General features: G+C 39.5%; 2 protein-coding genes across 2 annotated transcripts; both read right to left on the bottom strand.

Moving 5' to 3' along the window:
* Positions 1–624: 624 nt before the first annotated feature.
* Positions 625–8,297, bottom strand: tm4sf18 (transmembrane 4 L six family member 18). Its single transcript, XM_069680013.1, has 4 exons — positions 7,989–8,297; positions 3,802–3,870; positions 2,882–3,024; positions 625–1,863 (listed from the first exon to the last, which is right to left on the bottom strand). Exons 1-4 carry the CDS (start codon positions 8,166–8,168, stop codon positions 1,665–1,667), a joined length of 591 nt encoding a protein of 196 aa, XP_069536114.1. The 5' UTR covers positions 8,169–8,297; the 3' UTR covers positions 625–1,664.
* A 1,638-nt stretch (positions 8,298–9,935) lies between these two features.
* LOC138607812 (glutathione hydrolase-like YwrD proenzyme) lies at positions 9,936–24,306 on the bottom strand. The gene is made up of 12 exons (XM_069680461.1): positions 24,207–24,306; positions 22,610–22,763; positions 22,380–22,533; positions 21,733–21,939; positions 18,814–18,966; positions 18,646–18,733; positions 17,057–17,228; positions 14,441–14,597; positions 13,296–13,478; positions 13,076–13,160; positions 12,688–12,783; positions 9,936–10,584 (listed from the first exon to the last, which is right to left on the bottom strand). Exons 1-12 carry the CDS (start codon positions 24,304–24,306, stop codon positions 10,439–10,441), a joined length of 1,695 nt encoding a protein of 564 aa, XP_069536562.1. The 3' UTR covers positions 9,936–10,438.
* Between the last annotated feature and the right edge of the window lie 115 nt (positions 24,307–24,421).

Raw genomic sequence — 24,421 nt, 5'->3', positions numbered from 1 at the left:
AGCTCAAATCATTTCAAACTGGTTTCTTCAACCAGTTCAAACTCGATGATAATGATTTCACTGTACTTAATGGCCTCCATAGCAACCAGATCTCAATCCAATAGAGCACCTTTGGGATGTGGTGGAACGGGAGATTTGCATGAGGGATGTGCAGCCGACAAATCTGCAGCAGTTGCGTGATGCTATCATGTCAACATGGATCAAAATCTGTGTGTGTTATGTTTCCAGCACTTTGTTGAATCAATGCCACAAAGAATTAAAGCACATCTGAGGGCAAAAGGGAGTCGAACCCGGTACTAGCAAGGTGTACCTAATAAAGTGGCTGGTGACTGTACATACATACATACATACATACATACACATAACACAACAAAAAGTAATGAGCTGAAATAAAAACAAAATATCAGTTGATGGAAATTTTCTGAAACATGCAGGGGAGCATGCATACATACACACGCATGCATCTACTTTCTCTGTGCAGCATTCAACCCAGTGTTCACCAATGACATGTTTGGGGATTTCAGGGTGCAAGTGGTAAACTGTAATGTGCTGTGTGTCCTGAGAATGCCCTGACATTGAATTTTAACCAGTTTTTTGCATTTACAAAGATCAGCTGCACAATCATAAAATGGAAATAGTATTCTGTTTTATTCAAGGCTGCACAAACAAACAAAGATACATTATAAAAATATGTCACTAAAATATATATAAAATGTTCGTTAACGCTGATCTAGCATTGGAAACACACAAAGAATACAATTGATGACAAAAACATCTCTCTGAAAATGAAAACAAATGTACAAACACACACAAATCTGCTCGTGCTCCTCAAGTGATCCAGTGTTTGAAAATATTCGAGCCAAAGGAATAAAACTGGACAGAAAGGACACGTCCTGGTGCATCGATTGAATCGCTAAAATACTGGAAATGTGCACCACTTCTTCTCGCAAGGACACCATAAATACTGACAGTAAAAATATGTGGCTCTCATATGAAGCATACTAGTGTAATTGCATTGATTTGAATTGGAGTATCATCTGTTTATGCAATACAAACAACAGTGTACTTGTTGGGTTTTTGAGGTCTACGAGGTATACAGTAAATAATGATAATAAAGGAAGTGAGCGACCTTGACTTTAAGACTTTGCTAAAAACTAAAATCAAATAGTATTAATATTTGTATGATCAAGGAAGCTCTACTTTGTCTTTATAATGTACATTATTATGTACATGGTGGTATGCTTGGCCTCTTTTCACCAGGTAATTTTACATATTTGTTTTGTTTCTTTACAGAATTCAAGACACACACACATAAACACACAAACACATCAACATTATTGTGGACTGATAACCTGTTGCCTTTGAATTTAATCAATCATCATCAATGACTGCAAAGTGTTCTTTATCCACTTTAAAAAGGCAAATTACACTTGTGGGTGAAGTCACGTGATACTGCATGCGTGTCTACCTAAAGGGCTGTGTTGTACACACACACACATACACACATAAATAAGGCAAAGAGGCTGGGGGTGCAGACTTCTGCTTATGCATGTGTCCATTAATGTCCCATAGCTGTGCATACATGTTGAGTGTGTGAATGTCTATGTGTGCACATGCTCTTGTGTCTCTGCAGGTGAGTGTAAATACAACTGTGTGCTTTTGATCTAAGCATTAAGACTGTACTCCTGCTTATAGCAAAAGGGCCGGCAGACAACGTTGACTAAACCGCTTGCCAGCTGCAAGAGACAGATGATGAACTCCAGCACGGCCAGGCCCATCAGCACACACAGCAGAGTCACGTTCCACTCTACGATGTTGACCGGCTGAAGACAGCGTGACCACGTCTCTGGTTGTAAGAGATACCTGGAACATAGAGAGAAAAAGAGATCTGAATCGTCACAGACAGAGTAATGGTATGTTCTGACAAAGCAAAGCCTGGTGTGATTACATACAAACTCAATGCAAAGATGCAAATATATAAGTGAATCTGGATTCTGGATGGAAACGTGGATATGCCCTAAAATGCAATATTGGGTATTGGCAAGTGTGCTAGTCGATGCATTCATGCAGTATATATTATGGCTAGCCAGGAGAGGCCGCTAGCTGAGCTGCTGCTACGTTAGCTCAGCTGGTTTCTAGGTTATGATTCACTGTACTGAGCCAGGCCATTATACATACATACATTTTCTGTACTTAATCTGGACTGAAGTGGGCCATTTAGTTGGCATTGCATTCAATGAAGGCCCACTTTATAATCACCCAACTGTTTTAGTCCTTGTGTAGCTGTGATTTTAAGAATTATAAGGTTCAGTAGAAGTACATGAAGCACTTCGGTGTAAAAAATGCATGTCTGCATAATTAGGAATTATCGGCTTTAGTAGTATCGACGAAAGGATTCACAGAAAAACACCTAAAGCTGCATTACTAGAAAGGTGAACTAAGTGACGTGAGTTCAACAATGTTGTTCAAAAGCTGTATTGTGACAATCATTTTTTTCATTTCCGTTTTGATCGCATTGAAAGACAAATTAGGGCTGAAATGATCGACTTGTTGATTGAAAAATTATTATTATTGATCATTGATCATTTGTATTTTATCAAGCAACTGTCGGGCTAGTTGAAGCCTTTTGACTGTGAGGATGTTTCATAATGTTTGTTTTATATAATGGTAAATTTATTTGGGTTTTGGCCTGTTGCTTGGACAAAAGATAGTTTAAAGATGTCTGAGGAAGGAAAAGGTCTGAGGAAATTATAATGGAGATAATCTCTATATTCTGACATTAATAGATGATTATTTATGTGATCTTTTTCGGGACAATGAAAATAGTCATTTGTTGCAACCCTAAAAGGATGCATACTATATCTGTGTCGTGTCTCCATACCTGCCCCCCTGGTCTGCAAAGTGGTAAGCCCATCCTTCAGAGGTGAAGCACTGGGGACCCTGCACCAAGGTGAACCCCGATATGACCAAACAGTAGCAGGACCCCACCAGGCCGATCACAGCCGCCAACACTGAGCCGCACATCTGGAGACCGACAGAGACACACAGCATGATATTAAGAGTAATATAATATAATACAAAAATAAATTATAACGCATTTTGATTCCTTTGTGAATGTGTCTCTATTAATGCTGTTTATACAGACACAAATACAGAGCTGTTTCACATATCCATTTCATAGCTAGGATACAGAGGCAGCTGTTACACACACACACACACACACACACACACACTTGCAGCTGTGCATGTGGCTTGGATGGTGTGAGCCAAGCTTACTTTGTGGAGTGTTAACCAACAATGGGGCCCTTGTTCAATTATCATCGCTGGATTAGCATTAGCATTCCACCTCATAAGGACACAGTGTTAGCTGGCTTAATGACTACTGTACAGCATTATTCTCAGAGTGGTGAATAAAGAGCAGGAAAAATGCAACCTTATGAAGAGTTACAAGAGGAGGAAGACAACGTTCGGACATAAAGCCTTTTATTTGATTTAATACAAAGACCCTCCATGAACTACAGTATCTTCCAGTTTCAGCTGCTGTTTTTCTGTGTAGCAAACCGGTACATGAACATAACATTAAGTCTGAAACGTTTATTATCTGATGAGACTCCCAGATAAGTTTGTGTTAAACCCAAACAAACACAGTATGGGACTTTGCGAACATGCACTTCTCTACCAGCTAGCATTAGCTTAGCATCAATGTCATCACTCCGTCAGACAGTAGAATCGGTGTTTGGTGCAGACTTAGCCTGACGTAGATATTTTGCAGATCTTGAGTGTTTTTGTTGAGGCTCTTACCATTAAGCTCTCATTCCAGCAGAAGCTACATTTCCCCAGAGAGCTGAACACCACAGCTGGAATCAGCATCTGAAAGCACAAAGAGGAAAAATGTGACATTGAAAATATGACAGTCCTTAATACAAAATGCAAAGCTTTGTTGCATAAACTATCAATGTTTCCACTTTAATCCATAACTTAAAACCTCACCTGTACTTGAACAACCACCCATATAACCCTGGCTCAACAAGTCAGTTCAAGTTAAACTGTTGCTTCAGCTCGCACATACAAAGACACCACCTTCACCATCTAGGCAAATTGGTAGATTAGATTTGTGTTTAGATCGCTAACACCAGGGGCAACAAATGGAGTCTTGCCTGAGCTGTAGGCCTACAAGATGTGCTTTAAATGGAATGATAGCAAAAGCTAGCATAGCACGCAGCATGTCAACTAACATGGCTGACAGTAAATGTAGCTGGTGCATTTTTTGTTGCACTATTAGCATGCTATGTCAGCTTTTAAAAGAAGGTATTCTTAACCGAAGTGTTGCACAAGTGATAATTTGTCAGTGCTACATAAAGAATGGGCACAGGAAGGCAACTGTGATCTCGGACAAAAGGGGGTTCACCAAAGGCATTTGCATTCATCCTTTTATGGAACACCAAATTTAAAGACAATCTTTCTGATAGCCTTTAAAACACTTTGGTCCACAGTGTCAGATCAACTGGTAGAAGGACAGACCGACTCTCGAAAGCCCCACTGCTCTTTGGGCTAAAACCACTTTGTGGGATGTTATAGTTAAGATATGTTCTTATTGTCACGTTATAGACAATAACATATACAGCCATGAAGTAAAGACATGGGATATTGAAAGAGCAGATTAATTATGAGGTTTTTTTTTTCTTTTACAATCAGTGCCGTCTGTTCTACCTGTGTGCTGTACCAACAGCTTATCTATAGTGTAGTTGTGTGTTGTGCCTTACTGTGTACAACTGCAGGAGAAAGTAATAACAGGAATCTTGCACGTGTTTGTATCAGGCTTCTATATTTTTACCACCCCTCCCTCCCCTCTTCTTCTCCTCCTCTTCCTGTGCTGTGTTGTCTCTCTCCCAGACTTTAAATCACAAGCTAACAGAGGGAGGGAAGTTCCCAAGGTTTTACACGTTCACATTAAGATCATAGGCATCGTTACGTACACATCCTGGATGTCCCCCTGAATCACATTCCTTTAGCAGAGGCAGAGAAGGAGAGAGGGAGAGACTGCAGAGGGAAGTGGACAGCGAGAAAGGAAGAGGGAGAAAGAAGGGAGAGGAAGGGAGGGAGCTGAAGATAGATTTCTCTCAGAGGGGTTCACTTTGCTCTTTGACTTTTTAGCGTTTTGTTATTTCCACAAAAAAAGGAAAAAGCCAAGAGAGGAAAAAATAAGAACAGCAGGAAAACTGTAATGTGCATTAATGAATGCATGTTAATCTCTGGAATTATCTCTTTCACCCTTTGTTATTATATTAACTTTAATGTGTGCAGACTAACCCAAATACAGATTGTGTGTTCCTTAAAGTACTGAGCCTTCATTTTAGACAGGCTTGAATTAGAGGCATTTTTCCTATCATGACGTCTAAGAAGAAGCCTCTCTGTTTTGTTATCTTGACTGATTCTACATTTCACATTAACGCTTGAGTAGGCAATTCATTTTAGAAGCATTTCTTTGTTGTTTATTTATATTTGTAGACATTGTCCTAATATCCCGACAGAAATCAATGAATCAAATGCACTAAAAATATGGTATTTGTGGCTGTTTAGGCCTGTAAAAAGCCTCTCGTATGGCATTTAATTAGTGTCACACAAAAATCACGCGCACGCACATGATAGGAGTGCACAAAACAGAATCCACCAGTGCAAAACTGAACTGCAAGCGCACAGGACAGTATCCACGAGCAGAAAACGTCACCGCGAGGGAGAATTTCTGCTCAGCGCACGCAAATGCTGTCCCGTAAGCACGGGGCTGTGGCGAGCGCTCGCTCAACCGTCTGTACGCGCTCGCGGCTGCTCAACACACACTCAGTTGCAGAGTCTACGCACGCGCGTCAAAATTACTTTTGACACTTTGGGAGCAGGGATTGAGTAGACTGATTATGACCTTTGATTGGCTGTTGACACTGTGCGTGAGTTTTGAGACTAAATAAACGCCATACTGTTCGCTCATTTCTTGTCTTCAATGAGCTATGGCTAGCGAGCTAGTTGCACCAGAATGGCAGGGAAAGGTTGTTGGATACGGTTAGCGACAACAGCATCAGTAGTCAGGCAGTGCACGTGCCTGTGTATTCAACGAGTCTTTGGCTTCTTTTTTGCTGTTGTTCACAATTCTAGCTTACACTTGTTTCTCAGAAGTATCCCAGCTTTAAGAACATTTCAGCAAATTAAGGGTGCATAATCCTCTAACTTTTATTGTGAAAGATTTCCAGAAGAGGAATTTCAAGCATACAAAAGGATCATTTGGCTCAGATTCTTTCATAACTCAACTGGACCCAATAATCCTTGCGAACATTGTTTCATCCTCTTTAAAATGCCTCATCTTCAATTTCTGTGCCGATTAATCTCTTCTATAATAAAGATTTCTAAAACGAAATGCTGTTGCACAAAAATGTTAAAAAGCTGCTGCGCTGTGAGAGAGCCTACGTGTCTATTTCGGTTATGTGCCGGGATGTTCGGGAGCGATGCTGTATCTGCACGGACTTCTTGGACAAACAAACTACAACAAAAAAGATGTAAATATTATAGAGTGAAGCGTCATGTATCTAACACAAGTTCTCTGCTAATCAACACGGTTAATCTTGTCTGGGAAAACACAATCTCTCCTCTGTTCCTCCTTAGAACCAAACTAAAAGAAGGGCTCCTTTCTGCTCACTGCGGGCCTGAGCCCATCAGATCAGCAGAATGTAGAGCAGACGGATTAACTGTGAATTTACACAACACTTCATTGTTCCCGAGGAACAACTGCAAACACACTGACTGGTGTCGAAGGGAGAACAAGAGACATTTAATAATCTTGTGCTATAAAATTATGTTTTGCATTTATCCTGCGTACCAAAACTAAACAAATAAAAAAAAAGCAAGATAGAAGCAGAAAGGGGCTTAAAAAAAACATCACTGTCTCCACATGTATCGGTGTCTGTCTCTGCTGCCTCTGATTTAGAGAGGAAGGGAGGAGACTCTCGTTCCCAGTAAATGTGTTTTGATCATTATGCTTTTACTTTTGGGGAGTTTCACTGTCACATGGCTCAGATGCTGTGAAAGCATCTCTTTCAGTTCGGTTTACATGGGAACAAATTTCATGCTGCTATAAAAGAATTAGCCGCTTTGGCGCCAGATGAATAAAGAACCTCAAAACTTTTAGTTTAAGTGAATTAGTCTCTTCTCTGCAGCTAATAGTAATAAGTTTAACCACGCACCAGCGAACAAAGTTAAACCTGCATGCAGAATATTTGAGGATTACGCATCCTCTGCCAGTTAAATAATTCTTTTACGTATTTAGAAAGCTGCTGAAAACAGATTACATAAATGATGTAAGACAAATGGAGACTGTAGTCCAATTAAACATACACGTGACCCTTAACCCTGTGAAGTCAGACCTTTCAATAACAGCTGATTCACATTTCTTAATGATGTTTTCAACACTTATAACATATTGAAATTAAAGGCCAAATCTAGATTCAAGTTTTGAGTACAGGTAAATAAAATATTTCTAAATATAATCTGATCCAATTTAAAGTTTTAACTGATAAACCAAGATTTGGTCAAAAATATGGTCTCACACAAAGACGAAAAACATTATTAGATCTATTTTTCATGATTGTTTGACATAAAAAAAGTTTAAAATTGAACATTAAAGTTTTTCTTTTACAGTTGTAGGACTCATTTTAAACTTGATGCAAAGCAAAAACAGCAAAAGTAACTTTGGACTTAACATAAAGTTAAAGGAAAGAAATCCCACGATACTAAAGTTGAGAATGAGAAGAGGATAACCGCACTACAAGTGGTGATAAAAACGTCCCTGCCATGCAATCAATTTGTTCATCTGACAAAAAGAACTTGAGATTATCCAACCAAAGCTGAAGAAGCTGACATACAGTTCAACTCTATAAATGTAACAAATTACAAACCTAAGCAGAGGTCCTCATCATTTAACAAAAGTGTAGTTTTTTACTCACCATCAGTCCCCCTCCTCCTAGTCCACCAAAGTACCAGATGTAGCTGGCCAGGCGGTCCTGCTTGATGTAGATGATTTCTCCCATAGGAAACAGCAGCAGCAGGTTGGCCAGGATACAGCAGAGGGCCAGAGGCACCAGGGCCAGGCCCAGAGAGCGGGCGAAACCCACCGAACAACACATCCTTAAAACACACTCACGACCGCAGGGAGGAGAGGAGAGAGCTGGAATGGTCCGAGGGAGAGTGGAGAAAGAGAGACAGAGGGGAGGGAAGGGTCGGAGCAGCTGGGGAGCCAGGAAGGAAAAACAAGTGACGAGAGTTCCCCGTGTGTGTTTGTGTGTGTGTGTTTGTGTAAGTGGTGAACAGATTCCCCTTCCTAACAGAGGGGGTTCTGCCAAGAAACAACGTGCACCAGGAAACACATTCACAGGAAGAGGGCTGAGAAACTTCTACACAGAGCTCAACTAGAGCTAAATTTGATGGATGACTTCATTGATTGATCAATTATCCAATGGTTAGCAAACTCCACACAGAAAGGCCTCCTACGTCTGAACTGGGATACGATACCAGGGACCTTCTAGCTGTGAGGCGACAGCGCTAACCACTGCAAAATGTAACTTCGATTTGTATGAAAGTAAATTTGTATAAAGCAGTGGTTGGTCTGCCAGAGAGGGTAGGCGGAGCTAAGCGGCTGCTTTTCCGCTCTCTGCAAGTGTTGCGAGTAAACAGTAATCTACTATGGCTGAACAAACAAAGAAAAGATGGATGACTACAGATACAACTTCAAAAATAAGTGAAAATCCAAAGAAAAAGAAACAAACTGGACGCTCAGATGAAGCAAACAGTCTAAAAAGGAAAGCGACCATCAGCGAGGAAAATCCAGAGTTACAACCGGAGCCAACCGTGGACGTCACACATGCAGCACTGTCTGGATATCTGGGAGGCGATCTCCCGGAGTTACTATTTGTCGCCATAGGTGCCACCAATAACAACGCACAATTACATTGTAGTGAATTAAATCTGCATTTTAGGATATATCCCCAAAAGATTTCAATCCCCTACGTGATTTAAATCCAATTAAAATGGAATCATAAAAAATGGGAAAAGTTGAGGTTTTCACCAGACAGCATATAAGAGCAAAAATGTTTCAGTATTCATTATAGCATCAATAGGCAAGGCTGCTACTATCTAGGTCAGAATGAGCTCAGCAGGTTTATGGGGCAATAGGGCAAAACATGACTCCTAATAGTACTGTGTCAGAAACTCATAAAGATCATGTATGTATACATATGTGTTTGTTTCAGGGCCCAGAATATGTTGAGCTGCTTTTTAATCCCGCTGGAATCCAGATAAACTGCGCTGTAAGCTGACCATGAATGACCCGCACTAAGAACAGCCGCACTAACAAGCTGTTTCAACCAGTGTTAATTACGGCAGATTGTGTAAAACAGAGTGTGTTTGGGTGAGGAAACACGTGGCTCTTTATAGGAGTAAAATGGTTGGTACCAGGTGGGCTTTGGAGCGTTAAGGGGATAAAAAGTGAAACAAGGTTCGACATGTTTCTACATCGAGAGAGATTTGTGTTTGAGCCGAGTGCTTCAGGGTTCAAGTGGTTTAAAAGCTGTTTACCAACTCGCTCCTATTTTCAACTTCCTGTCACAAACCCCAAGTTACAGGATAAACTGGAGCGTAATTCATCCTCTCTATATTTATCCTGTCTGTGTGAAGAGAAGAGAAGGGGCAGCAGGGCGTTTCCCAACAGCTAAACAATTCCATAAGAGATAAAGCTAAAAAAAGGTAACAAAAAAAATCAGTTTGTACCAAAGAAAAAGATTTAAAATGTTGGAAATCATCCAAATGTATTTTTTAAACAGATTTAGCACAGACTTGATTCAAATCAAATAATTACATTATCTAAATTCAATTTGTTCTGTGAAATGTGGCCCAGAGTAAAGATGCAGCTCTCATGTCGTGTATATCGAGAAGAGATGTTTATAAGGATTTTCATCATTTCCCGAAAACAGCAGATCAGCAGCAACTAACTAAAGACTTTGAAATAGAGGTTAGAAAGAGCATCTTTGGTATGTTATGTAATGTTACACTTTGATTTGTCTTCCTGTTAGCTGTTCTACAAACAAAATCATGCACCAGCTTATAAAAGGAGCCTGGTAAAAAGCGGATGAGGATGGACCTAAGTACTGAAATGTCAATAATTCAAACAGAAACTATGAAAAAGGGTGTACATGACAGTAAATGTGTGTGGACTGTAAACATACAACAAAAACATAATAAACACTGACATAAAAACAAGATAAAAGGACACTTTAAAGAGATGCTTTGATGCTGAGCAATGACTCTAAAGTACTTCTGATCTACATTTCATATCCAGGAATTTGCCTTCAGAAAGCTTTGTGATAAATGTCTCTACAGTGATGAAGAGAGGAAGTCACGTTCAGTATCCCTGAGCACATCCGTCACCTCTGGGATCTGATCCCGCCCACAGAACCCTGGATGGAGGATCGGCCTGACTGACGGACGACTTCCACCAATCCCCGACTGTGACGATCTGGCCGCGCCCAAACTGAGACCTCTTGTGACCTAATAATAAAAAATACACTGAGTCTATTAAGTTGTTCTGCCTTTTGTCTCTATTATACATGGTTAACCAAAAATATGCCAGAAGCCTTCATCTCATGTGCCAAGATCAAAACATCATGAGATGAAGGCTTCTGAACTGAATGTCATGTTATCTATCCCTCTGTAAATCCGACGAGATGAAGTTGGCAGTTAGGATTTAAGGAAGATACAGTTTGTCATACGATGAGCAGCATATATGGCGCCATAAGTGAGTTACTTAGTTACTTAAATTTGATTTGGTTGTTAATAATTAGCACTCTGTTCTGCTAATCTGCCAATCATTAAAACTGACAGGATTCATTTTACTGCTAAACGTTGCACATGATTCATCTTGAACAGTTAGTACCACTTCATCAGTGTGTTTTGCACATTAACACCTTGAATCACTGTATCTGCACATTAACAACCTATATACTGTAATTGCACATTTAAACTGTGAAGACTGTATGGTACATGAACACCTCAACCTCCCTGTAAAGTTTGTTTACATTTAAGTTATATGTTAGTTTTATACTTTAGATTTACTTGAGTAGGTTTACTTTTCAGATATGTTTATATTTAGATACATGTTAGCTTACATTTTAGATTAAAAGAGTGGAGGTTACTGTTTATTATTGCTGTTAGAATTCCTGGATGTATATATTCCTTCTTCTATTGTTATGGTTATTTTTACTGTGTATTTATTTTCTACTGTGCTGTATTTTCTTTGATAACCTGCTGCTGTTACGCCATGATTTCCCAGTTTGTGATCAATAAAGTTCATCTATCTATCCATCCATCCATCCATCTAATTGAACAACGTTGGAACCAGTAGTAAAGTTAAGTGTAAAGGCTCCAAATGTCTTTGTTTCTTTGAAAATAAAAGTTGGTTACACAAAACTAGATGAAGGCAGTTATAGCATGTTTACTTTACTCTGCCTTTTTCTATAACTGAAACCGTGAAATGATTTTGTTAACAGAAATTAATCTCTGGAATTCATCACTCTAGATATTAATGAATTATACAAAGCTCCACGTTACCAAGTCTGCTTAAAAGGAGGGTGGTATGTAGAGATTCTTCACTGCGTTGTACAATGTATGCGAGTGAACAGGACACAAACTATATTGCTGTATGAGCCAATCATCCATAATAAACAAAGGTAAAAGAATTGGCATGTTGGGATATAGCCACCATGACATTGCCCCAAGGTTGGACTGATTTGAATCCATGAAATTAGCATTTCGGTCCTCATTCATTTTAGTTTTTTGGGGGGCAGAAGTGACCATATTTGGACAAGACGGTACATACCAAGAAATCAAGTTCAGCGACTTGAATTACACACAAAGCAGTCTTTTGATTAAACAGATGAGAAATTAAAAAATGAACCCTTACAGTTGTTATGTATGGGAAAATGAGAGATACAGAGATCGGACTGTCTGTTGTGCCAACCAGTACACATGTTTAGTTCTGCTGTAAAGTTGGGCACTTTAACAAGGCAGTCTATAGGACTTGACAAGCTTTTGAAGCCAGCCTCAAGTGGCCATTCAAGGTACTGCCGTTTTTGGAACTTTCATGTTAAGCCACATACTAGTTTTGACCTAGTCTTGTTTAGGTTGCCACTTGGTTCACACTCTTCAGAAAACCAGAGAGCAAGCTAGTTTACCCAAAAATATACTAGATAGGGAAGAGGAACAAAAGTAACATCCTGTATGAAACAGGAAGCAACATGGTAGATGAGAACTGCAGTGTATTACCACTAATTTTACACTAATTGTTTATTTCAACTATTTGTTTACAGCCTTAACTATACATCAATATAAACATTTCTGTAAGAAATTAACTTAAAATGTTCCAATAAACCTTTTTTAAGATTTTAGGTACTAGAGGTCTTAATACATGACATCTTGCACCACTGCCTGCAAAGCTCTTTTTCTTCCCTGTTTTTGTTAGTTTTCTATTTATTTTTATGAATGAATGAATGAATGAATGAATGAGAGAATTGTCTTATTTTCATGGCATACTTAGGATGTAAAAAATACCATGCTGACACTATAAACAGTAAAATTGTGAATAAAAAACGTTACCTGTGATTGGCCAGTTGACTTTGTGGCCCCGTCTTCTCAGCTCCTCGGCCACCTCCTGATCAAACCCCTCCTCCAGATTAACCAACCACTCCTTATCTGGATACACAGAATGTCTAATTAGTGAATTTATAAACTCTACATCCATACGCTTCATCAAAGCTCTGTTGTCTTTAATAATATTCTGTCTCCCTTCATAAACTTTTCATAATTATTATTAAGGTACAGTTTGCCATATAACATTAGACGAAGCCTTACTAAATAATGAGGTATACAATGACAAATGTCATGCTAATTAAACATTAAATAAAATTATAAAAATAATATAAATAATAACTAGATGAAACTATTTTCTATTAGCTATCTTTCAGCATGTGACAGTGGGGCATACTTTTGTGGTCATACTGTACAAAGACTCGTGGTGCATCCAGAGCTCGTTGAGGATTCATCCCAAACTCCAACATGTTTAACAAAACCTAAACACAAGAGCAACAGCAGTTTTTAACTCATCAACACTTAAGACTGAACAATAATTAAAGCAGGGTACATTTCATAACTTCAAATTCTTTAAATGGCTAAATCCTTTCAAAATTGACTTTATTACAGTGTACCTGAACGTGTCCTTGCGGTTGCATAAAAGCCCCCATCACCCCAAGTGCAGCGAGGAGTCGGGGTTTTTGGGAGTTCGGTGCAGAGTCGGTGAGAAGTGCAGGTATTATAGTGTGATACGGTCTCTTCCCACCAGCAGCACAGTTAACATGGTCACGATGTAGTGAAAAGCTGGCTCCACGGTTCTGTGAAGAAAAAGGTGTCACATAATGATACACACTATTAATCAATCCTTTCATTTAGTTTAGTGTTTTCTTTTTGTTTTAGTGTATTCCTTGAAAGCAGTCTGGTGATTTTCCCTCCAGTGAAAGTCATGTTTTTAACCTTGTAAACATCTCCATGTGGTGTTCTTCATGTGCTACTGCTGTGTCTGCTTTAAACTGCAGTGTACCAAGGACAGGCTGAACAACACGTTTTCAGATTAGCAGGTTTGAGGCGTCACAAACCTAAGGAGCCAATCCCGTTAAAGGACGGGGTGACGCTATGCATATTATTATGTGCAACCAGCTGTAACCGTCATCGTAATTACAAACTCACTACTGACCACTAATGTTAACGTTACTGCTGCTAATTACTACATTTCAAGCTCGCTAAGTTTCAACAAGTTGCAGCTAAATGACGGCGGAGACGTGTTTTGTTTTCGGCTGTAATTTTACAAAAGGGTAAACGGGGGCAGGGACTATGCAGATTAAGGAATTTATAATGAGGGAGAAGGAGGAGATGCCTTGGGAGGATTTATGATGATGTGAAAAAATCAGACACAATTTATTATTTCAAGCAGAGCATTTTATATGTCTTAAAACATGACTGGAGCTGGTCTTTAAGTTCTGTGGAAATGCTTAGCACCATGTCACAACAATATGTCTTTGTATCTTTGGTCCACGATTGATTTTTCATAAAAGTTCCCAGGTTTGCATCGCACATATTTACATAGACACACACAGAGCACAGACGCACCATACATTCCTCCTCTTGACATGCAAAACAGCATCATAAAATGTCTTCATTCACGCTTGGTGTTTTACATTTTCTGTTCTGTTCTTGGCTTCAAACACACAATTTGTCGTCAGATATTCCCACACTTAACATGCCAACTGATACTTCACAGCCACACACAAACACACTAAGTCTTTCAGACCCCTCAGACCTGTAGTGAGAATCCGCAGTCCTTAGGCACCAGCCCGCTTCCAAAGCCCATATAGTTGCTGTTGACAAATGAACAGGCGTTGCCCTGACTGTCAATCACACAGAAATAGACCGTGTCACTTCCCGTCATCAGGCCAGGCTCCACTTCTTTCATGGCCCTGCAGGAACACACACAAACAATTAAAGGCATTAACCATCGTAAACTTTCTTTGCTGTTTTTAGCATGTGGTTATTACAGATATCGACAAATATCTGAGTAAATTGACGCCAAAATAGACTGAGGAGAAGAAATTGGTGTTGAGTATTTTGAAAAAAAACTGTAAAAACAACTCAAATCTTGGAGCAGGAAATAATAGACAAGATCAAGGCTCTTTTCCTGGCACAGCTTAATTTCGGTAACTTATTAATGTGGATATATTAAAGGAAAAGTTTGACATAATTGGGATATACAATCACATCCGCTTTATCTTTTTGTTTGTTTGCTTTTGACTTGGATAAGAGGATCAATTGCTACTAAAGCTACAACCAGTAGCCAGTTTATCTCAACATAAAAACTGGAAGCAAGAAGAAGCAGAACTTAAACTTTTTTTTTTTACTCTCTGGTTTGTGAGCTGATAAAAACAATATTAAATATGGTAATTAGGCATGCTTATAAGGTCCTGGCAGGTGGATTGATGAATTTTTGACACAGCTAGGCCAGCTGTTTCACCCTGTTAATAGTCTTTATTCTGAACTTGGCTGACCATCTGCTGGCTCTACATATTACATATTTCAGTATACACAAGACTGATATACATCTCCCCATCTTACTCTCAGCAATTTCCTGAAATGTGGATCTCTTTCAAATAATTGTTTGTCAAATAAAACAAATGTTAGAAGACATTAAATGTTTGAATTTCACTTATAGATAAAGAATTAACGAAGAAAACAATTAATACATTACTGAGCTGAGCACCCCCGTTTTTATTTATGTATTTATTTTTGTCTTGTTTTGTGTTTTTATTATTTTATATTAACTTAATTTTAATTAATTAATTAATTTATTTTCATTTCTTCATTTCATTTCATTTTATTACATATTTTATTTGTTCATTTCCCCTTTTTTTTCTCCTTTTGTGTCCTGTATGTCCTGTCTTGGTATGCATGTGTGTGAATGGGAAGGGAACCAACTGGTGTGGGTAGGAGAGGAGTTTAGGAGGATGGAAACGGGCCGGCAGGGGGGTTGCAATTCATAACCACAGAACAATGTCAAGACTACTGTAAATTGTGTTATACCTTATTCCTGTGTAAAACCAATAAAGAGATTTGGAAAAATAAAAGAATGAGACAATGGTGGTAATGACTGAATTATACTCTATCTTAACTGGAATATAAATATAATCCAATGTGTGTAACAGGAATAGAAAAGGTCTTAAGTAGAAGCACAAGACCCAAATTGAAACATTGCAGACTGAAAGCATCGGCTATCAGTTACATAACATTGTGTGTGCTTTGTGACAGCGCTGTCAGTCCGAATGTTCAAACCTCAACAAAAAAGCTCTTCAGCCTGTAGCATCATACATCTCTAATATACCATATTGCAGCATTGGTTAAAAATTCTTACATATTTATCTGATATTAAATCTGTCTTGTGATAAACTGGGCTGCATGGTGATGCAGTGGTTTGTACTGTTGCCTCACAGCTAGAAGGTCCCTGGTTTGAATCCGGGTTCGGAGGAAGTCGGCTTTTCTGTGAGGAGTTAAAATGTTCTCCCTGCATGTGTGGGTTCCCACCGGGTACGCCGGCTTCCTCCCACAGTCATGCCCGTTAGCTTAATTGGTGACTCTAAAAATGCCTGTAGGTGTGAGTGTGAGCATGAAAGGTTGTCTGTCTCTGTGTGTCAGCCCTGTGATTGACTAGCGACCTGTCCAGGGTGTACCCTGCCTCTCGCCCAATAACAGCTGGGATAGGCTCCAGCCCCCCTGCAACCCTGAACAGGATAAGTGGTATAGATAATGGGTGGATGTTGATGAGCTGCATGTAAAGACAGGTAAAAGAACTTGTAAATATAATCTGTAATTTCCTGCTTTTACTTGATCACTCTCAGTCGCCTGGTTTATTATGAGCATGTAAACATGATGAATGTGATGGCAGATATAGTTTTTTGTTATTGAGAGATGTTTAAATTCACATTAAATTCAGCCTTTGTTTAATTATGAAGGCTCAGTCCAGTCCAAGTGTAGGACTGTTGTGTGTATGTGTATGTGCTACCTGATGCAGTAACTCTTCCTCAGTAATTTAAGGTTATTGGAACATAAAACAGGTTGTCTGTTTATGTGTGTTTGTGCATGTTATTATAGCATCACGTTGTTTGAAATATTTATAGTCGGTTTGTCTGTTTGTCTTTCAGCTCATAAAGAGCAAATGTCCAAAGTCTACAGAACTGACCAAGTAAATACACATTGTTGCCAAAATATACACACACACAACCACACACACACTGTGGCATGAAGGGATGGGCGTTAAGGCCGGGGGGGGAAGTACAAGTCCACACTCCTATCTAAAGTCAACAGAGCCCGACTGGTACACACTGGTACGAACAGACAAACACACTGAGACGCAGTGAGACACACACACCTGTCCATGCTGATGTGCTGTGCTCGCTGGTGGCCATAGCTCTTGTCCAGTAAGGTTTCCACAGGGATGGTCACATGGTCTGGGTCGCCCAGGTAACGCAGAGAGTCTGTTAATGCCAACCGCACAGCCTCCACCAGTATATGGACGTAGTCAGAGGTGTTATGGCCTGCAACTACACACACAAACAGAGACAACCAGAGAATGATGCTGGACTGTTTTACTTATTTCTTTATTATATTTATATGTTCTGTATTCTTTATGCTTCTGGTCTATACGAGAGCAACTGCAACACCTGAATTTCCCCCCGGAGATAAATATAGTATTCTGACTGTTTAGAGTTCAACAGGTGTTAAATTAAATTCTATGATCCAAAAATATTTCACTTTTACTTTATTTTTGCCCTCTTGAAAAGGACAGGAAAGAATGACAGCAACTTCAGACAAATATAGAAGACATATAAATCCATGAAAAACACTATGATTATGTGATTACATACTTAAAATTCAATTTAATGGGCATATCATGTATAATTTCCCAATTAAAAACTTTTGACTAGTTTTCATTACAGACTTTTTACAGTTTGCGGTACTCAAGACCAATCCAATAATCTGTACCTGCATGCCCATTGTATGGTCAGGAGGTTGGAGATGTTCCCAGCTGACGTTGACAGAGAGGCAGGGTAAACCCTGGACAGCTAGCCAGGAAAATTATGTAGAATTTTGTTTATAATCATGTTTTTTGCTGGCTCTTAGTGAACTTCCTAGATATCTGTGAAGTAAACTGAAGAAGCCTTGTCGATGAGAGGTCAAGCGTCTTCAAGAACTTCAACCAAGTTACGTTGCCTTTTGGATTAAGCATCAGACTTCCAAAAGTAAAGCTGCTTTTTTTCCTGAGGATGCTAGTGAGTTTTTGGACAAAGATTTTAGTCTAAGATAAATCAAAGCGAGTGTGAGACATCTACTGACTCATTTCCTAAAGGTCGAGAGAGTGAGTCAGTTATCACTTGAGCAAGCCCCTGGCACTAGTTTGATTTCCTGAGTCCTGTTCCAGGGCTTTCTTTATGTCTGACTGAGGATGAAAGCTTCGAATAGAGCTACTACAGCCATCTATACTTACTAAACAATAGGAGAGTTTTTGTGTTAAAAGCAAAGGCCAGAATAATACAATTCTTAATGGCTGAATTCCTGTTTCAGTTTCAAGGTCCTGGAGTTCTGGTTCTAGCTTATCACACTCATGGCTCACATAGACAATTAAATAGAAAGACTATTTAGAAGACAATAGAAGCCATTATTCCTTTTTTTTCTTTCTTATTTCTCTAACATTGTAAAGCTTTGCTGCCAACCAAACACAAAGTGGGTAAGAGGAAATTTTCTTAAGCTGCACAACAACTTTATACCAAAGAAATAGTCCCTGTTTTTGGAGCTTCATCCAGAGTTTTTCTTATGAAATGTTTGCTAATTCTTTGTTTTCTCTATGAGGAACATGTATATTCATCCACACCACCAGACTTATACTGATATTTGTGATTCCCTAGCATGAGGCCCTAATCCATCTCTTCTGGTGCACTGCATTGGTGTGCCAGGAAATACCTTTGACAGGGAAGTTCTCAAGGATGTTGAGTAGCAGCAGAGCAGCCAGTCCCTGGCTGTTTGGAGGAGGCTCCCACAGACGCACACCCTGAGCACACAATGGAGTCATTCCCTCAGACCGTATCAACAAAAAACAGATAGAATGAGCGTTTTGGTCACTGAACTCACCTTGTATTCTGTGCTTATGGGGGTGATGACCTCACTGTCATGGCTGCTGAGGTCCTCCAGGGTCATGACTCCGCCATTTTGGTTGATGATATCGACGATGGCTTGGGCCACTCTGCCCTGGTAGAAAGCTGGTTTCCCGTGCTCACCCAGCTCCTGTTGGAAAATCATTACCCAAAAATCAATCAACAAACCACAGAATTAAAACCACAGAAGAAGACAAAAACATAAAACATGTTACTTTGATGATGTAATGCCAATGTAGAAACAAAGTTGTTTATATCTACAATCCAATCAATGTTATCCAATAAACTCAGGGCGTGTGTGAATGAGTGAGTCTTCACCACAAGGAAGGGACACACAGTCATCGCTGAGAAATGACCGTTATGATGCCATGGAAACCATCCGTCAATGAGGCTGAGGTCAGTGCCATTGTGTCTACTGTCTCACAAATGTGTGTGGGTGTGGGCGAGTGTGTGTGTTGATCTATAATGGGCGTACTTGGCCATGTCCCTGCATTATTAAATAACTAAAGAATGAGTGTTTGATGTAGTTAGACAGAAGAGCATCGATCTGTGGATGCTTAAACGGTGACACACAAGCAGACAAACACACACACACACACACACACACACAGGGTGGGCCATTGTTCTAGTCTCACAGACAGGAAATTACAGAATACGAGTGGTTTGAGGAATATTACATTGTCCACACAGAAACAATCATGGTTTCACAGTCACATAAGGGACAGGAAAACAAGAGAATTGGAAACATTTTGCTGCCTCATTAAAAACTGTTACATGGAGAGCTGAATAGAGAGTCTGACACAGAAAGATACAAATTCTGCTCAGTTTCACAGGATATTGACTCTAAACTGAGAACATTTTAAACTTGAGTCAAATACACTCACCGGCCACTTCATTAGGTACACCTGTTAGGTACAATCTAATGCAGTTCAATACAACAGCACTGCCATGGATTCTGCTTTAATGAAGTTTAGTTTTTGTTGACTTTTGTTTCGTTAAGAGTCAGAAGTGTGTAAATTCAATGGTGTTTATTACTGAGGCCATAGTTAAAGGTGGTGTTGTACTGAACTACATTATATTGAGATGTGTCTCCATATTTTGTCCTCCATATTTACATACATGAGGGGGCCGGAGTATTAGAAATACCTCTGAATATAATGCAGCTCAGTACAGCCCCATCACCAATTAACACCTCTATGACAGCTTAGAAAAAAAGCCCGTACATTACAGACAACGTAAAAGCAAATCTTAAGGCTGAGCTGGAGTATTGGATTACATTTGATTTTTACCTAATGAAGTGGCCGGTGAGTGTATATTGGCAAAGTAACAGTTCTATGACCCTGTACATGGAGCTCAATGCTAACCTCAACATGTTAACATTCTTACTGAGACAACACTCACCTGCTGATTCTAAGCAGGTATAATGTTCATCATGTTCACCATCTTAGTTTTGCATTTTAGCATGCTTACAATTAATAATTGGCCCTATAGACACAGTGCAGCTTAGGCTGATGGGATACATTTAAAAATTGTGGGTTTGTTTGCTGGTGATGCTTGTTGACAATTAATTCAGGGAATTAATGGGATTCATTCCGTGAAGATCACTGTATTTTGTACAAAATCTCCAATGTAATGTAATCCCTAGAGCCATGTTAGTATTGGGGGAAAAACTGCCTCTGCAGAGTGGTAATCATTGGCTACGGTCAGCTTGAATTAACTAAAGTTAATTAGTTAGTTTGAATTGAATTAAGTCGGTCGGTCGGTCCTTTATTGATCCAGAGGGAAATTTAGGCATCCAGTTGCTTACAAGACGCATGAATTCACACATCTGTCAATCCACCCCCCGTAAGCCCGTAAAACAATAATACAATTACAGACAAAATAAAATAAAAATAAAGGCTATTAAAATTTAATTTATATACTGCAACAATGAGTAGTGGCTGTATGGAGGTAGTGCAAATGTAAACATGATGAGCAGAGTTAGTGCAAAAACAAGACGGTGCAAATGTGCATAAAGATTTATAACCATTAATTAGTGAGCGTTAAAGTGTCATAATGCTTTAACACATTTGGAACAACTGGATTTTGACACTCTTCAAACTTTAAAACTATTTTTAAACACAGCCACTGTTTATTAGATTCATATATTATAGATGGTTGTGGAGAAGTGAATTTTTGCAGAAGTGGTCTGTAGATGTTTTACAGCCACATAATCAGTTGAATAAACAGCAACCCAGATTATATTATCAAGTGTGTTAAACTATGAAGACCTGTTGATGGCTTATGGTTTACAGGCTGACTGACCTCAGCTATACTTGTTTTGTACACAATACTTTAAAAAACTAATGTGATACAGTTTGAATGAATTCATTTAATTTTAAAATCCCTTGTGGATATAGACTGATTTCTGTCTATCTACTTCTTTTTGATTACATTTGTTTCCACCTTCACTTTTTTCTCTTTCCTTCTCTCCACTCCATCCCATCTTTATCCATCCTTTCCTCCTCTCCCTTCTGACCATTTCAACTTTCCCTTTCTATCATCTCCCACCCTGCCCCTCCTTGTCGAGCTTCCACACCCTCCACTCCTCCTTTTATATTTGCCCATTTAATGTCCCCATCCCTGCACAATCTGTACTCCTCCCTCCCTTGTTTTCCTTCCACATTTAGTCCATTTCACTAATGGGTCCAGGGTTAATTACCCATTATTCCCCTGGGTTCATTCAAGGCCTTCCCATGTAGAAGGCTTACCCTTGTTCAGAGAAAGCAAATACCTCTAGGAGGACATGAACCTGTATAGAGGTTTCTCTGGGGTTCTGCATTGTTCTGTTTTCCCTTCTTGTCAAATTGAGTTCAGAGAAAACTGACCAAATGTTTATTTAGTTTGAAGGATTTACCCTCAGGGTCCGGGCCAGGGAAGGGTTTCTGAATACGTGTCCACATTTTGGCGCATGACCACCAATGAGCAGGTCTCCACCCAGTTCCTTCCCTTCATCTCTCAGAGCAGACACCCAGTTGGCCCAGTGGTGAGCTGCTACCTCCGCAACAGGAAACCCTGCCTCTGCGAGCTCCGCCGCCCCGCTCAGCACCTCCTGCATAGACAGCTAAGGAAACAGGGAGAGGAAACACGCGAGTATTACCTCACAGGAAACCTCTCTGAGCAGGAAGTGTGAGTCATTGTTTATAGAAGAAATATTTTGAGATTTAAACAGGTTTGTAGTTTCCTCAGAGAATTTTCCAGACAAAAGGAAATTGTTATCAATCTAAGAGTCAGAGGACAGTTCCAGGATTGTTTTATAATGAGCTGTTCTTTGCCTTTCTGGCATTTATTACATCTTCTGAGATATACATATTTATGACAAATCAAAACAAAGACTAAAAGTATCAGTATCTTCAATTAAAAAGCAGCAGTGTTAACATTTAGGTTGTAAACATCTTGTAAATTGATTGCTAGATGGCCCTTTTGCTACCTAGTTGTTGCATAAAACACATACTAGCGCACACACAGTTATACACAGACAAATACACAAGCACAAAGTCAAACCTTGTGGCTACCAAATTGCTGCACAGTATCACACCAGCATGCAGGGGCCCCTGGTACGGTGACATTCAAGGCATTGAAGGGTGAAGGAGGGGCCTCTGCAGTGTAGCCACGTCCTTCCAGGAAGTCCAGTGACTGAGCTCTGGGTGAACGACCACTGAGAACATAGAGAAATGTCAGCTAAATAATCTGCATTATTAAGAGAACAACAGCGGAGAGAGAAGAGTCACCACCTGCCGTTTATTCCTCTGATCTCTCCGGTTTTTCCGTTGTAGAACAAGCAGAAGGCGTCTCCACCAGGACCAGTGCTGCACGGCTCTGTTACTGCCAGCGCTGCTGCAATGGCGACCGCAGCATCTGCAGCATTACCGCCACGCTTCAGGATGTCTGGAAACAAATACACATCCATATATCAGTAATGTTATTGACTTACAGTAGCTTTCCCTAGTCTAAAGGGACATTCAAATGAGTATAAGCACATACACACTGATTTTCATTTTAGCATTTAAGGGAACCATTTGATGCCTTGAATGGTTGCAAACTTTCCCTGGTTACAGGATCTCAAATATGTGGATTTGCTGCTTTTATTTATCATAGATGGTAAACTGAAAAATGTTGTGTTTTAGACTGCTGTTTATACAAAACAAGCAGACCTAGTATGTAACCTTGCGCTCAGGATTGTTTTAGTACACTATTCTCTAACATGTCAATAAATAAATATTGCCATGTTCCTTTAAATGCATACTGTATAAGTCAGTGGTTCTCAACTGGTGGGTCGGGACCCAAAAGTGGGGTCGTTTTCAGTGGGTCACGGATGTGTGCTTGAAAAAACAAGTTGTAGCAAAAAGCAGTAGTAGTGTAGTTTATTCTCACTCCATGTATCAAATGATTGGGTTATCCCAGTTAGAGTTACATTTACAGTCTTTAAACTTGTTGAGCCTTACAGTAGTTGCATTTATTACGCACTTTTTTAGTTGTCTACTGTTGAAAAAACTCTGTTATTAAATTAATTGTAGAAGGGATATTTTAACCTTATGTCCTGCCACCTGCTAGTCCTTTTTGCTTGACTATTATAGGCTACTGTTGTGTTTAGTGATGCTGACATGCTGTGATGTTCCTGGTCCATACTGCACCATTTTTCATTTAATACATTTTAGTCGATACAATTTTTCAGACATTTGGCATAAAGGAGGTGGTGGTTGGTCCTGAGGCTAGACCGCTTGAAACCCACGGATATAAGTAACTGTTTCACCAACATTATGGGGACAGACTGCTCTTAGTTAAAACGGTATTTTGTCCACCAAGTGTTTGCAGTGTTACAGTCTTTAAGGTTAATTCATGTTTGTACAGCTTCAACTCAGACTAGTCTCCCTCAAACCCCTCTCTATTATTAATGTTCTGTGCTTCTGGTCTTTAGAGCAGGAAGACATATTGAAAAAATGCTTTAGTAAAAGAAGACATACACATTTTAGAGATTCTCCATTAAAAGTGTGCATTTATTAGCAACAAAATGCACCTTAGGTATCTAAGGAGTACTCACATAATGCAGAGTGGCTACTGTCAGTTATACTGTAATATTTTTGGAATAATATTAAGTTGCATGTAAGTTGTTGTTTGGTCATGGTGGAGCTAACTTTAACTACTTCATACACATTTTGAGAGGTTACTCTGTAAAAGTTAGCTGTTTTTATTGACAATTTATTTGTTTCGTTTCGAGTTGACACTTTAAAATACGTATATTCTTTTATGAATGAAATAGCCTATATGTGAAACTTCTAGTACTTCATGATGACTTTGATTCAGGATCTCCATAGCAACTGTTTCACTCACCCAGTCCTATATTTGAAGCTAACGGCTGGCTGGATGCCACACAGCCGTGTAAACACACCACAGGTGACCGACGAGAGGCGAAAGCCAAGTCGGCGTCCATCCCGCCTAAACTGCCATCGACTGTTCGCAACAACAGGGCGAAATAACAAAGACAAAATCAAACTGTAATGGACTTTCAACTTCTGATCGGTTACTCGGGCTTCGATTGAGTAAGG

Source organism: Semicossyphus pulcher, unplaced genomic scaffold (assembly GCF_022749685.1).
Source record: "Semicossyphus pulcher isolate SPU_LCO1_2020_fin unplaced genomic scaffold, fSemPul1.0.p SCAF_4, whole genome shotgun sequence".
In the NCBI taxonomy this organism is placed as follows: Eukaryota; Metazoa; Chordata; class Actinopteri; order Labriformes; family Labridae; genus Semicossyphus; species Semicossyphus pulcher.
The sequence above is the reverse complement of the archived record's forward strand: the minus strand, read 5'-3'. Positions and strand labels throughout refer to the sequence as shown.

What these genes read in the sequence shown, in the direction of transcription:
- tm4sf18 (XM_069680013.1), bottom strand. Translation starts at nt 8,168, where the DNA reads ATGTGTTGTTCGGTGGGTTTCGCCCGCTCTCTGGGCCTGGCCCTGGTG. An exon ending in TAGGAGGAGGGGGACTGATG is followed by an intron (nt 3,871 to 7,988) that starts GTGAGTAAAAAA and finishes TTGTGCTTTCAG; the next exon opens with ATGCTGATTCCAGCTGTGGT. An exon ending in TTTGCAGACCAGGGGGGCAG is followed by an intron (nt 1,864 to 2,881) that starts GTATGGAGACAC and finishes TCTATGTTCCAG; the next exon opens with GTATCTCTTACAACCAGAGA.
- LOC138607812 (XM_069680461.1), bottom strand. Translation starts at nt 24,306, where the DNA reads ATGGACGCCGACTTGGCTTTCGCCTCTCGTCGGTCACCTGTGGTGTGT. An exon ending in AGCAATTTGGTAGCCACAAG is followed by an intron (nt 21,940 to 22,379) that starts GTTTGACTTTGT and finishes CTGTTTCCTTAG; the next exon opens with CTGTCTATGCAGGAGGTGCT. An exon ending in CCCTGGCCCGGACCCTGAGG is followed by an intron (nt 18,967 to 21,732) that starts GTAAATCCTTCA and finishes ATTTTCCAACAG; the next exon opens with GAGCTGGGTGAGCACGGGAA.